The following is a 14,374-nucleotide window of genomic DNA, read 5'->3' on the forward strand; positions in this document are numbered from 1 at the left end:
CATTCTTTGCTATTAGTTAGGGGGAGTTTATGATCTTTAGTGAAAATTAATTTTATGTTCAAATAAAATTTAAGGATAGATTTGATTGATTGAACATTGTTAATTTTCTATATATGAGTTGCCAATACCACTAGAGCTAATTAATTTAGCATTTTGAGTGTTTAAATACAGATTTTAACATTTTTGTGCATAGTGCATCGATACATATGTATCGATACACCCTCACTATGTATCGATACACTATGATAGTGTACCGATGCATTCCTTGAATGTGTATCGATACACTCTGCAGTGTACCGATACACTCGTCGGGTTTTGGGTATTAAATCCTTAAAATTTCTTTTTTTATCAAAACCCCTAAAAACTAAAACCTCTCATCTCTCCCTAAATCTCTTTTTTGCTCAAAACTTTCGATCTATAGTCAGAATTCAATAATTCTTCAACTTCTAAACCTGTTTGAATCATCAAATTCGTGCAAAAAAGCATCACATTCTCACTCAATCCGAATTTTCAAGGTAATATTTCAAAAACCTCTGTTTTATTGATTTTTGAACTTAGGATTAGTTTTGATTAATTCTAGGTTGAAATATATATCAGGAATTTATTAGATTGTAGTCTAGAACTATAATCTACAACTAATTTAATTAAAAACACAAGATTTTATCATAAATTTTCAAAATTTTCGAAATAAAAAAAATATTATTTTGATTTAATTATTGTTTTTGATCAAATTATGTTGTTTTCATGAAAACTATACGTATTATGATTTTTCAAACATTGTTTTCAAAATAGTTTTCTAAGTTTGCCCATTAGGATTATTTTAGAGAACCTTGACTATTGAGGACTCATATTGAGTTTTGGGATTGATTATATTGCATACATGTGTTTCAAATTTGTTGGTTACCTTAACCATTCCGATTTTTAACCATGTCTAATCCAAAACGCCCTAGGTCGTCATCTGGTCGTTCAAACCAAAACTAACCTCCTATTCCACCTCCACCTCAAAATCCAAACCCAAACACTCCCGAAATGACCATTCTTAATTCTTTCTTTAACCAACCTGGTCTTCGTCGAGAAGATCTCTACAATAGGTTCATTAATTCTTTCGAGTCATATAAAATCTGGGAAGAGCGTATTCCCTCAATCCAAGCTATGGTCGATATGAATTTTGAATATCTTCATATCCTTAAATCCTAAAAATTTGATAAACTCTTTCACCTCAAACTCATCGTTTATCACCAACTCGTCTGTATTTTCTATTCCAATGTGGTTTGTGTCCAAAATGAGTCTCGAACTGCCACCATAGGAATTCAATCCTATCTCTTAGGTGAATTCATTTATATTGACTCCGACACAATCGCTAATACCTTTGGTTTAGATAACGAGGGTTTAAATAATGAAAAACAAAATGTGGCTACACCATACAAAGCTAAGGCTAGCGCGAGTACCTTACGGACTTATCACGAGCATTTTCTTCACTTGATCATCTCTTGGTGGTTTTGACCATCTGGAGGCAGGTTCTCTACCCTTAGAGTTATAGATTTATGGTGGATACATTGTATCTAATATAAAAAGAAAATAAATTTGCCACAGATTGTTTTTGGTGAGCTAGTAGAAATCGTGAACAATGTCCCTTCCAAACATGTTGAAACTTTAGTTTATGGTTGTCTTTTTAGTAATTTATTTATCAAATCTGGACTTAAGGTCATGCTAGATGTAGCCATCCCGCTTAAGAACACAATTAATTTCACATCGTTGAAGAAATCAGGATGGACCGGAGACAAGGATCAATGGGTTCGATCCTCCGAGAAAACACCGGGAGCTAGCTCTTCACAAGCTCCACCGGCACCGACAACGGACGATGATCCAGAGCTTGAACAACTCATGCGTGATATAGATGATCACGTACCCGAAGACGAGCCGGCACAACAAGATAGTCAAATGCCTCCATACTTCCGATCGTTTATGGAGAATCTTGACTTGAGGTTCACATCCATCGAGTCTCGTCTAACTGCTAACAACAAACCGATGAATCATCGTTTCGATGCTATGGATGAGAGGGTCGACGCACTTACAGGTGATGTGGCCAATATATGGGCACATTTATCACCTCCTGCTCCACCGATGGACGATTAAACCTTTTTCTTGCTTTGTTTTCTTAGGTTGCGATAGAACTTATTGTTTTAACATTTTGGATGTTTTTGGATTGTTATGTTTTGGATGATATTGATGTTTGAACTTGAATGCTTACATTTATATATTTGGTTTGGTTGAATTTTTAATTTGAATTTAATGTTTTATTAGTTTTTGCATCATTTACATATTAGTTGATATATGACCAATTACCATTGCACATTATTTATGAATATTGATTTATGAAATTAATGGCTAATCTTCTCTTGATTGTGATTTTAGAAGCTTAAGCTTTATCTAAATATCAATTGTCTAAATTTTCAAAACCTTGTTTAAAAACGTTTTATTGAGTCTTTTTGATTTAAAAAAAAGGAAGAATAAAGTAAGGGGGTAAGGGGGAGTAATTGAGTAATTCTCAAAATTGTTTTTCAAAAATGATTTTTGAGAGAAAATCTTAAAATTACTTAAATGTTTTGTTATATCAAAAAGGGGGAGATTGTTGAAAACATTTTGATATTTCGATATAAAAAATTAAGTAATATTGAATTTTAAGATTTTATAATCATTTTTAAAGTATATTCGATTAAACTATTCGAATATCAAAAATATTACTCCAAGTTTTTCAAAGGTCAATTTCAATCCTTACTTAAGTTTAAAATTGTGTATGAGTCTTAAAATATTTTTGAAAAAAGATTTACAAAGTATTTTGAACCTAGATCGAGCCAAAAATTATTTTTACAAAGGGATGTACCGATACACTCTTTAGTGTATCGATGAACACCGAACATCGAAGCTATTTTGTGTACCGATGCACAGCCATGCATCGATACACTCCTGGCTCTTTTAAAACATCGAATGTAAATAGTGTACCGATACACTTGGTGTGTACCGATACACTTGGTCATATAACGGTCGAAATATTTGAATTTTACACTAAGTGTACCGATACACCTTGAGAGTGTACCGATACACACGCACTTCTAACTGATTTTTAAATGATAATTACACAATAACGGCTCTATTGACTTCTCCAATAATCCCCAATGTTCACAAGTGTAAACAAGCTGAGGAGCCATTGATCAACAACAATTGTGAGAGAAACAAAGAGAAAGCCTTAAACATCAAGTTTGAGCAATTCAAGTCAATTTTCATTTAATTTTCAATTTTTCTTTCAAGAACACTATTTGTACTCAATTGTATTATTTTTTAGTGTTCTTTCTTTGTTCTAGAATTGTGCAAACATCTTGCCTAGTGAGGTTTTTCTGTAAGTTTGCGAAATTTGTATTCCTCTCTTTGGGAGAGAGTATTCTCAAGAATTTGGGGTATAATTCTTGAGGGAGTTGTAAGGTTACTCTTTGTCCTCAATAGAAAGACAAATTAGTGAATTTGTGGAAAATACTTAGTGTGGATAGCTAAGGTAGTGGATGTAGACTTTGGTTGAGAAATTTGAACCACTCTAAATCGTTGTACAAATATTTTCAATTTTCTGCAAAAGCTTCCACCAAAATTTTTATTGTCAATTCACCCCCCTCTTGGCCAATTCGTTGATCGATTAACTCAACACGTTAGCCGCATGCATAGACATCATAAGTGGATTCCCTCTTTACCTAGTGTAATTAAGCTCAACACGGATAGAGCCGTCAATTAAAAAACCTTGGAGGCAGTGGATGGAGACGCTATTTGCGACCACAACGATACGTGGTTAGTTGGATATTATCGCAACATAGGTCGTTGCCCTACTCTTCAGGCAGAGTTGTGGGTTCTCTTTGATGGTTAGACCTTAGCCTGAAATTGAGGCTATATACATATAGAAGTCAAGATGGATAGCAACAAAGTTGTCAAGACCTTCTCTTCCACCACTCAGGCTTTTTAGCCCGCTCTCCTCCGCTGAATCCGAAATCTTCTTAAATGACAATGGAATGTCTGGATCTCTCACACCTTCCGTGAAGCTAACCGTGTGGCCGACGTAATGGCTCATCTAGGCTGAACAACATTCTTAAAAATCTCGGTGACCAGCCAACCGCCTAATGGAATTCGTGAGCTCCTGCGCCGGGATATGAACCCTCAAGAAGAAGCTATAGTTGCTATTAAGCCAGTTCCTTCTCTTGTTACAAAAAAAAATTATTTAAAAACTTTGTTGTGTTATCATATTTAATAATTATTTGTATAACAAAATATGGCTAATTGGTTACCAACCTATAAGAAAATGGTAGAGTGGGAGGGGATTTTGTTAGGGATGTAAAAAGCTGATCCGACCTGTAAAATTAATTAAAATTGATTTGAGTCAAAAATGTTTGTGACATGAAGTAGTAGTGATTTGAAATTGATTCGAGTTCTAACTAATGTTAACCTGAACTCGAGTTGGACCTGGAAATTTACAACCTACACCCTACCTGAGAATTACCTGAACCCAAACTGAACCTGATAATGTGATAACCGAACCCGACCTACATCCGACCAGATATAAACCCGAACTCAAGATTAACCTGGTAAATAATTGTCATTACTCGACTTGTTATCAACCTAACTTGTTATAAACCTGATCTCTAATTGACTCAACCTGTAAAGGATCTAAGTTGTTATTAAGCTGAACTGATATTTATCTTACTTGTATTTACATGCAAGTTACAATTGATGAAATTAGAAAATTATGAATTTCTAATATTATAATGTGACATAATACATATTCACAATGTAGAGTGCATGATTAAATATGATAATTAAATTAATGTATTTACCTTTTATGTTTATAAATTATAGCCTATAAATATAAAATTTATTAAATAAATGGTTTGGAATTGACAAAATTAAAAATAAATGTAAAATAAATTAGTAGTAATGATCATTATATTACTAAATTTACTTTATATTATTGAATTTATCTTCTATATTTAATATGATCATATTAAAAAACTAATTATAACTATTATATTAATTTTATTAAATATTCATGAATTATTTTTATGTAATAATTAATAACATAAGTATAATTTAACTTAAATATATTAAACATGATTTTAGTTATGATAATATTAGAATATGAGATTATAACTTTAATAACTTTATACATATTGAAACTAACAAAATATATAAATGTACAAATTAAATTTATTACAACTTAATACATCACAATTATAATTAAATGAAGTAAATAAATTTATGTTAAAATTTAAGCTCTCGGATCTTATAATAGAAATTTTACAAAGTTGAAAGCCCAACTTTGCTACTAGAAATTTTTTTATCGAGCTTTTGTTTATTTCAAAAGATCTAAATGTTGCCCACATGATTAAATCATGAGCAACTTTTCAGTTTTAAAAGTCAAAATGCTACCCACATAATTTAACTATGGGCAACTAATTAGATAATAATTTACAACAGTTCATATCAGTGAGACCAACAATAACAATTTACAAGAAAACAGTCAGCCAACAAGCATCAATTCATCATTTAGACCTAGTCCAATAAGCATTCAAACGAATTTCAGTCAGCATTCAGACCAAGTCTAGTCAGCATTTAGACCAGTCCAAACAATATTCATACCAATCCAAGCAATGGTAAAACTAAGGGAAATACGATGACCAATAGTGTCAAACATTTCCGACTTTACCAAACTTTTAGAGTACAATTATTTCATTAATATGCTTGCTATAAGACACCCTACAAAAGTAAAAAAAAAAAAATCATTAATAAATCATTTTAAATATAAATGACAATTTTGAAATAATAACTATAAAGAAGTTACCATAAAATGGAAGAATGAAGAAAAAATATTCATAAACTCATTCAAGTGTGCTTGCGGTAAGCGTAAAAGCACCCTACAAAAACAAAATTAAAATCATTAATAAACAATTTTAATGAAATAAACATAATAAAAAAAATCAAATATTTACCTTTAAAAGGAAGAATCATTAACCACAATAAATTATTCTTCATCCCTTTCTTCCGATACTGACATTGATCCAAACTAAAATTAATTTGATCTGAACTCGAACTGAATCTGATGTCAAAATCAACCTGAAAATGATCCGAACTGATTTGACCTGGGCCCGACTTGATCCGAGTTGAACCATCAAATTCACCTGATACGACTTGTATATGATTTTACCTGACCTGACAGTATCTGACTGAAACCTGAATGATTATCTGATTTCACATCCGTAGGATTTTGCATTTGAAAATAAAATATATAAGATGTTAATAATTTTTTTATTAAATAGAGATATTATATTTTCAAAAAAATCATTGAAATTTGAACTTTATAATATGAAAAAATATGAATATTTTTAACCCCGATCAATTAAAGGATTACACTGATAAATTATTTTTAACATAATAGACGACTAAACATAACATATTTTGAGAATAATTTGCTTCCTGACAATATATGGGTAAAAGAACTACTCATATAACCTATTTTATTTTAAAATTTATACTATAAAGCATTAATGTCCCAAAGTGAGTCAAGGAAAGGGGGTTTGTGGGCACAGATTTCCGACAAAGGGATGGATGGATGGCCATCAATACCATGATCCAATTGCTATAAATTATGTGTGTGTCAGTGTTAGGACTACGGGAATTCCACTTACCATTTGCTTCTGGTGAAAGCATGGCAAATTCTTCATGCAGGAAAACCTCAAGCCCTTCATCTATTACACACTAATAAATTCCATTCTAGAAAAAATAGTCCCACAAAAATCCTGGTTTCAGCCTTTGGTACCAAAAAGAAAGTTTATTACTTATTATTATCACTGCTTTAAAGATATGGATACATTTATCAGTTCTGGAAACAAAATATGAAAGAAAAGCTGAATGGCATTACTCATATCAACAAGTTATATGCAATTGAAAGGATAAAAATGTTGGTAGAGATGGGGAAGAAAGACTGGTGATACCCCCAACATGATAGTTTGTCCTAACCCTGATCCTGAAATGGCTTCTAGGTTCTACCATCCACGTCAAACCCTGATCCTGTCCACCCTGGTGCTGCCGATCCTCGACCCTTGGGAATGGCCCCAATCCCTTTTCCTCTTCCAAGATAATGACTTTTCTTCTTTCCTTTTAGTTCTCCGTCACTCGGGGGCAGTTGATTCTGCACGTTAGCGGCTGGAACATTTCCACCATTACCTAGATTAGTTGCATTCTCAGAAACAGTAGAGCCTGGATTTGTCGTTTGAGGCACCGAGGAAGAATCTATATTCGCACCACCCTGTGTTACTCCAACTGCTTTCATGTCCTATATGTGATCCAAGGGAAATCTTTCAAAAATCATTCTATGATGTACACATATACCGCAGCATAGAAAAATCCAAAACCCTGACAATATAAAAAGCATAACAAAATAATGCCCGAGAATGCAGCTTTTTAATCAGTCACTTTATTTTGGTTTCTTAGGAATAGCCATTACAAAATGGCTCAAGGTGACCAAATCAGGGAATTGTTGCAGGCATTCTTGAAACCAATTTCCATACATCTAGACCCCAGAGTAGTTTATTATATTAGAACAAACATGATCTTTTCCATTTCGGTATGATGCCTTATCAGTCCAGTTTATAAATTATAATACAGTGAATGCAAAAATGATCGGCAATAGAAAATCACAGGCAGAACACAAAGTAAAAGACAACCATTTTTCATCAGGTCACATGCCTATTTCAATGGCTATTTTAAAGAAGTTATTATCGGACAGCATACAAGTATTGGATACTACATGAGAAGAAATCTTACATGAGAAGACAAAGTGGATGCCCTACTTGGGTTCAGAGCTTCAAGTCGCCTTTTCAATTCCTCAAGTCGAGCAAACTGGGAGTTACTGCTTTCTTGAACCTATAAAATGAACATCAAGTTATTGCACAGTGCATTAATACATGCTTATCCACCTACTGCAAAGAAGTATACCAGATTTTTTAAGTCCTCACATAACTTCTGCTTCATTGCTTCCTCATCATTCAAAGCCTTTACTGCTGCTTCCCAAGTCTAAAATACATATAAGAGAGCTGATAAAACTAAAGCCGGAAATCAATATATACTTGCTAGTAAAATGGATTGTAAAAGAAACTGAAAAATAATTCAGAAGTCTCCGGCAAATCCAAAAAAAAAATCAATTTAGGCCTTAATTAATTCAAATACAACCACAACCATCATGGATAAGTAAATTCCAAAATCCACATCAATCTACAATTACGGGCCTTACATCAATCTACATCATGTTACCATATTAACCTGTCTTAAACAGGCAGAACTATAATAATGACTACTCTATTTCGATTAAGAAAAGATGAGATATAAGGCCTGATGCAAGCACACTTACACATGGAAGAGAAAGAGAGAGAGAGGGAGATGAAGAACGCACAAACCATTCTAGCTTGTTCTTCCTTCTGCTTAGCAATACGTATTCTCTCAGTTGACATTTCGATTTTCTTTCTCATATGTTCAAGGGCTGAAGGTATGTACCACACATTATGCAATGTAAGAACAGGTCCACTATTGAAAAATACACATAAATGAAGAAATATTTCAGACAGGCAAAAACACATCAACCTGCTTTTTTAGGCCCAGCAGTGAGTTTCATCTCCATTGTAAGATTTGCTAGTTCTCTTTCAACATCACGGATTTTAGAATAATTTTCTTCTATGTATCTGAAAGCATAATGAAAAGAGATTAGATAAAATCCCCAACAAATGAAATCATGAGAAACAAACTGAAAGAATATTAAAAAGAAGAGAAAATACAACTTTATAAGGTATAATCCTCTTTTAACCTTAATTTGTACAAGTAAATGCTACAGACTGAAATTAAATGCTAACAAAGTCCTCTTGTTTTCTCTAATCACGTGCAGTGCAGGATTAGAACACTTTCCTTAGTCTTACTGAATTAAATCCCAGCATTGAACAGAATCGTCCATACAGGCCAGGCTTACAACAATTGAGCTCATACAAGTGGAAAATCGATGCTGAAAACAATGCACGTATCCGAAAATAGAAATTTAAAAGTCACAATATGAACATACTTCTTGAGTTGAACACGCTCTTCCTCAATTATCTGCAGCCACAGGGGGGAAACGCATAAAAATTCGGCATGGCATTTTCACCAGAGCAATCACGAAACACAAAGAGAAGAGAAAAGAGAGAAGATTGAAGATTGAAGGAAGAGAAGTAACCTTCTCAGTGTAGGCGATGACAGGAGATTCCCTAGGGAGTCCATCGGGTCCGATCTCGGGTTCGAGGGCTGGATTCGAGGCCATTATTCTTCGTTTTTTATTCTCTGAGTTGGAATCGAAATCGAAACTAGAAATGAAAACGGGAAACGGTGTTGTGATTTAGCAGATATGATTTTACAAAAAAACTATTTGGATTCGTTTCATTTCTTGAGGCAATGCATTGTTGCCATTGGGATTTCGTTTTCTTCAATTGACAGAAAAGCAAAATGATAAAAACACTTCGGATCGCGGTAATACCTGTAATCTCCTTTGATTTGCCAGTGATAAAGAGGGTGCAAAGGTAAGGTCAATAACGATTTTTAAATAGGTATAATGATAATATTAGTCCCTTATATTTATATAAATGATCATTTTATCTCTTATTCTTTTTATAGAATAATTTTAGTTTTAATGTTTCAATTTTAGGGTCAAAATAGTTATTAGTGAGTGAAAATTGTTATTTGACACTAACAATCAACATAGGTTGTTAAAGTACCGTTTTCACGTGTGTTTTAAATTTAGGCTAAACTATACCAGTGATCAACTAATTATAGTTCATTCTTATTTTAATCACCATATTTGAACTTTTGTTAATCAGATCACTCATCTATTTAAAGGTGTTTAATCATTTTACTTTACCTTAACATTTAACGAAAGTGATGACGGGACAATTAATAAAAGTGATATAATTACACATTTGATCATTGTTACTTATATATTTTATTAATTTAGTCTTAATATAAACTATGCCAAAAGTCTCTTTTGTTTTCGATATGTCCGACTTTGGTTACCAATCTAAAAAGTAACGATAAATAGTCACCAACGTTATTGATCCGTCCGATTTAAGTCACTAACGTTATCGATTCGTCCGGTTTAAGTCCCTCAACTGTTAACTTCCATTAACCCCTTAAAATCTGAGGTGACAATTAAAAAATAGATAAAATCCAAACCCACGTGTATCATCATCATCATAGTTCCATTATCATGTCCAGTGTCATTCAATCAACATGCTCAATTCAGCAAACAAAACCTGAAACGTTGCTAAACCAACCCAGATTTCGTAGCTACAATTAAGGTTGTGCACCTGATTGTTATAGCTGAAGTTGAGAAGGAATTAACCAGCAATCTTATCATTTGAGTGTTGCAAACTGTTAGCTAGAATGGAGGGCGATCAGTAGCCCAAAAGGCTTCACTTGGTAATTGAATAGAGTTGAGAATATTAGGTGGTAATCCATTAAAAAGAGGCGCATTTGCATTTGACTCCGCCAATACTTCTTGTTGTTGCTGCTGTGATCCTATTGGAAACTGCCCTTCGTCTTCTCCTCCTTCTCCTCCCAATGGAAACCGCTCGTAGGCGGCGTTACTAAAAGAAACCGCCATGGTCACAACCGGACCTGAACTGATGGGTACCCCAACAACACTGCCACCCACCACTTAGCCTTGTCCACCAACCAAATATACTATCATCCCCGTCGCAGCCGACGGTGCGGGTGGAGGCAAGAATGATCCCACCAATGATAGTATCTCCAATCTGCAGTGTAAGTTGACAACCGTAGTACCGGCCGAGGTTGGTTGTCTGAGGGTTACATTCGTGATGGTCCCAGTTCCACTCATTATGCATATCCCTCTCTGGCGTCTCATGGCGAACATCGCGACGCTCTGGACGATGTCGCAACCGTCCCCTATTTCCATGACATGAGTGCGTAAAGCGTTGGCAGTGTTACGGGTGATGATGATGGGTGGTTTAGGCTTGTTCTTGGATCCATCAGGCCTACCTCGTTGTTTTCGATTCATCTCTCCTTCGCCGCCGTCACCACCATAGCCATGAAGACTAAGCTCTTTGCCTTCATTACCGTTATTGTTGTTGATATCTTCTCGATCCCGTTTCTTAAGGCTACCGCTGCTTCCACTTTGTTGTAGTTCATCTTCTGAATTCTGGTGATGGTACTGATTTTCTCGCTGCTGAATCTGTTGATTAATGTGAAGATCGAAATCACTTATATGAAATGCAGATAGGACAGAAAGGCCATGTGATGATGTGGCATTCATACGTCTCTTTATTGGCAAAAGGCATTAACTTGTACCTTGTCGGTGATTGCACTGGACCTTTCCATTTGTCCATCATCCGAGGAGGAGGAGGAGGTGGTTTTTTATTTTTATTTTTTAAGTGTGACTGGAGATTTTTGTTAAAAGGTTATCGGAAGTTAACGACATAAAATTTAAATCGGACCGATCAATAACATAAAAGATTATTTACCTTTAATTTTTAAATTGGTAACTAAAGTTAGTTATACCGAAAATAAAAGAGACTATTTACATTCTTTTAATAAATTAAAATAAATTTAATTTTTGAATCAGATCATGTCACGTGTCACTATTTGATTAGAGATTTTATTTATTTTGCATCAATCTAGAGGATGATAGTTAATAAAATTGGTATAATTATATATTTGGTCACTATTACTTAGATATTTTATTAATTTAATCTTAATTTAATAAATTAAAATAAATTTAATATTTGAATAAGATCATGCCCACGTCACCATTCATTTAATTTATTTTAATTTAATAATTTTATTTTGCACCAATCAAAGGATGACACTTGTTACCCTCGAGAGGAAAGAAAATGAAATAAGGAAGCAAGAGGAACAAACCTAGGTCTATCGGGAGGTAAAGCAATAGTTTAACCACTGAACCAAGCAAACTTTTTGATTTAAAATGCACTATATATGTTATATATATTAAATACTAGGCTAAAATTAAATTCTTATTATTTTATATATTTGTACTTAAATTCACATATTAAATTAAATTAACAACTTAGCATTAAAAATATAATATTTTATTTTTATCTTAACTTAAAAATATATTTTATTCTTATTTTAAATTTAAAAAATTTATTTTATTTTTTATTAACTTAAAATATACAATTTTATGTTAAAATTAGAATAAAATATATATTTTATGTTAAAACAAGGATAAATTATATTTAATAATTTAAGGTAAGACCATAATATATTTAATAATTTAAGTTAAGAATATAATATATATAATAAGTTAAAATAAAAATAAGATATACTTAAGAATTTAAGTTTAGACTAATATACAAAATATATATCAGTCTATCATATTCCAAATAATCAGCTTGGTTCAATGGTTGGAAGGTTGATCTTTCAACCCCATGACTAAGGTTTGATTCTCACTCTACCTTAATTCAACAATTTTAATTTTCTTTCCACCAGAGGATGGCATGTGTTATCCTTTGATTGGTGAGAAATAAAATTATTAAATTAAAATAAATTAAATCCTCAAATCAAGTAGTGACACATGTTATGATATTTGGTACTAGTGACATGTGGCATGATATGATTCAAATATTAAATTTATTTTAATTTATTAAAATTAGGACCAAATATATAGAATATATAAGTAAAAATGAAAAAAATGTGTAATTATACCAATTTTACTAATTGTCACGTTATCATTTTCGTTAATCGTTAACGACTAGTGGCTTAATTTGTAACACCTCGACCCATATTCGACCCGAATACGAATGTGAGATATCACATTGAATTTTGAAACTCTTTAACTCTTTTTAAAATGTGATTTAAAACATGACAAGGAAAACAAAACTTAATAAATCATAGTTAAAATACGTATCAGAGCATCTATACTTTACATTTATGTACATGCCAACAACATTCCAGAACACAATCACATACATTTCAATTTTCTCTGATTTGATAATCTTCAGAGGTATGTTGTCCTGCCCCCTGCTTACTCGGTTTACTCCTCGAATAACTTTGAACCTACGTGTGAAAACACTCACACGCTAAGTCTATGACTTAGTGAGGTAATACTGAGTGTAATAACATAATAAAACAATTATGTAAATATTTATAAAGAATCATGAACTACTATAACAACATATTATTCATAATTTATAACATACACTATTACTCATTGATTAATTTATATACCTTTGACACTTGCTTATACAATTCCTAGAAACATTTCATATAAAACCAATAGGCATTTCATTAACATTTTATATTGTTACTCATTGTTCAAGTTATATCAAGTTTGTTTTATTAGCCCAACGTATATCGCTGAGAACTCAATGTATGCAAGTACATTGAGGTTGTGCACTAATGCAGTCACCATTGCTCACATAATTTGCACCGAAATGCCATATATTTGTCCCAAAGGACCACATAGGTTTGTCCCGAATGACCACATAGATTTGTCCCGACACATAGATTTGTCCCGAAGGACCACATAGAACCCTAGACTCTTGGCATGCCAACTATACCCCTAATTCTCATAAAATATACTTTGGGCTTTAGTTTTATAATTAATCTTTCAACACTTTATTTCAATGTCTTTTATCCACATAGAATACTATCACATTTATTATTCAAGTATCTTTTATTCGCATAACGGATTTACTCATGGCATTCCTTTTAACATTTTTCACTTATCATTTATGTTCCATAGAACATATCCACTTAACACATATTTGCATAACAGTTCACGTAGAACATTGTCACATAGCATTATTAGATTTTATTATTTATTCACATTCAAACAAGTACTAATAGTATTTCATTTCACATAACATTATTCAAAATTTTCATTTAATCACATATAACATATCTTCATAGTGATTCACATAATTATTTCATGTTACATATCATTATTCAACTTATCCATTAACTTATGTAGAACATATTCACAGAGAAAACCCTCAGATATACTCATAGCATTTCATTTTGTTCAAAAACATTTGAGGTTGGCTCATCGCAAGCCGTCCTCCAATCATAAATAAATTAAGTAAATAGCACTCACCTTTGCCTCACTTAAGCCTTAAACACTCATTCTCTCTTTCACTTTATCTTGGTACGTCCCTTCGTTCTACACTTGCTTTCACTCAAATCTACACATAACATGACCCATATGAATACCATAACTCAATTAACATCTAACCCATTAACTTTTATTTAAGTTAATTGAAACACTTAATTAACATTTCTGACTGAATAGTAT

The 14,374-nt window shown here is 32.7% G+C and overlaps 1 protein-coding gene and 1 pseudogene across 1 annotated transcript; both read right to left on the reverse strand.

The window, feature by feature from the left end:
- Positions 1 to 6,896: 6,896 nt before the first annotated feature.
- LOC120172157 lies at positions 6,897 to 9,543 on the reverse strand. The gene is made up of 7 exons (XM_039179695.1): positions 9,290 to 9,543; positions 9,140 to 9,171; positions 8,671 to 8,768; positions 8,487 to 8,569; positions 8,029 to 8,106; positions 7,858 to 7,956; positions 6,897 to 7,366 (listed from the first exon to the last, which is right to left on the reverse strand). The coding sequence occupies exons 1-7, from the start codon at positions 9,371 to 9,373 to the stop codon at positions 7,070 to 7,072; spliced, it is 771 nt and encodes a 256-aa protein (XP_039035626.1). The 5' UTR covers positions 9,374 to 9,543; the 3' UTR covers positions 6,897 to 7,069.
- Positions 9,544 to 10,480: 937 nt separating this feature from the next.
- Positions 10,481 to 11,377, reverse strand: LOC120172158 (annotated as a pseudogene).
- Positions 11,378 to 14,374: the final 2,997 nt, after the last annotated feature.

The sequence above is a fragment of the Hibiscus syriacus genome, unplaced genomic scaffold (assembly GCF_006381635.1).
Source record: "Hibiscus syriacus cultivar Baekdansim isolate YM2019G1 unplaced genomic scaffold, ASM638163v2 tig00111843_pilon, whole genome shotgun sequence".
Classification (NCBI taxonomy): Eukaryota; Viridiplantae; Streptophyta; class Magnoliopsida; order Malvales; family Malvaceae; genus Hibiscus; species Hibiscus syriacus.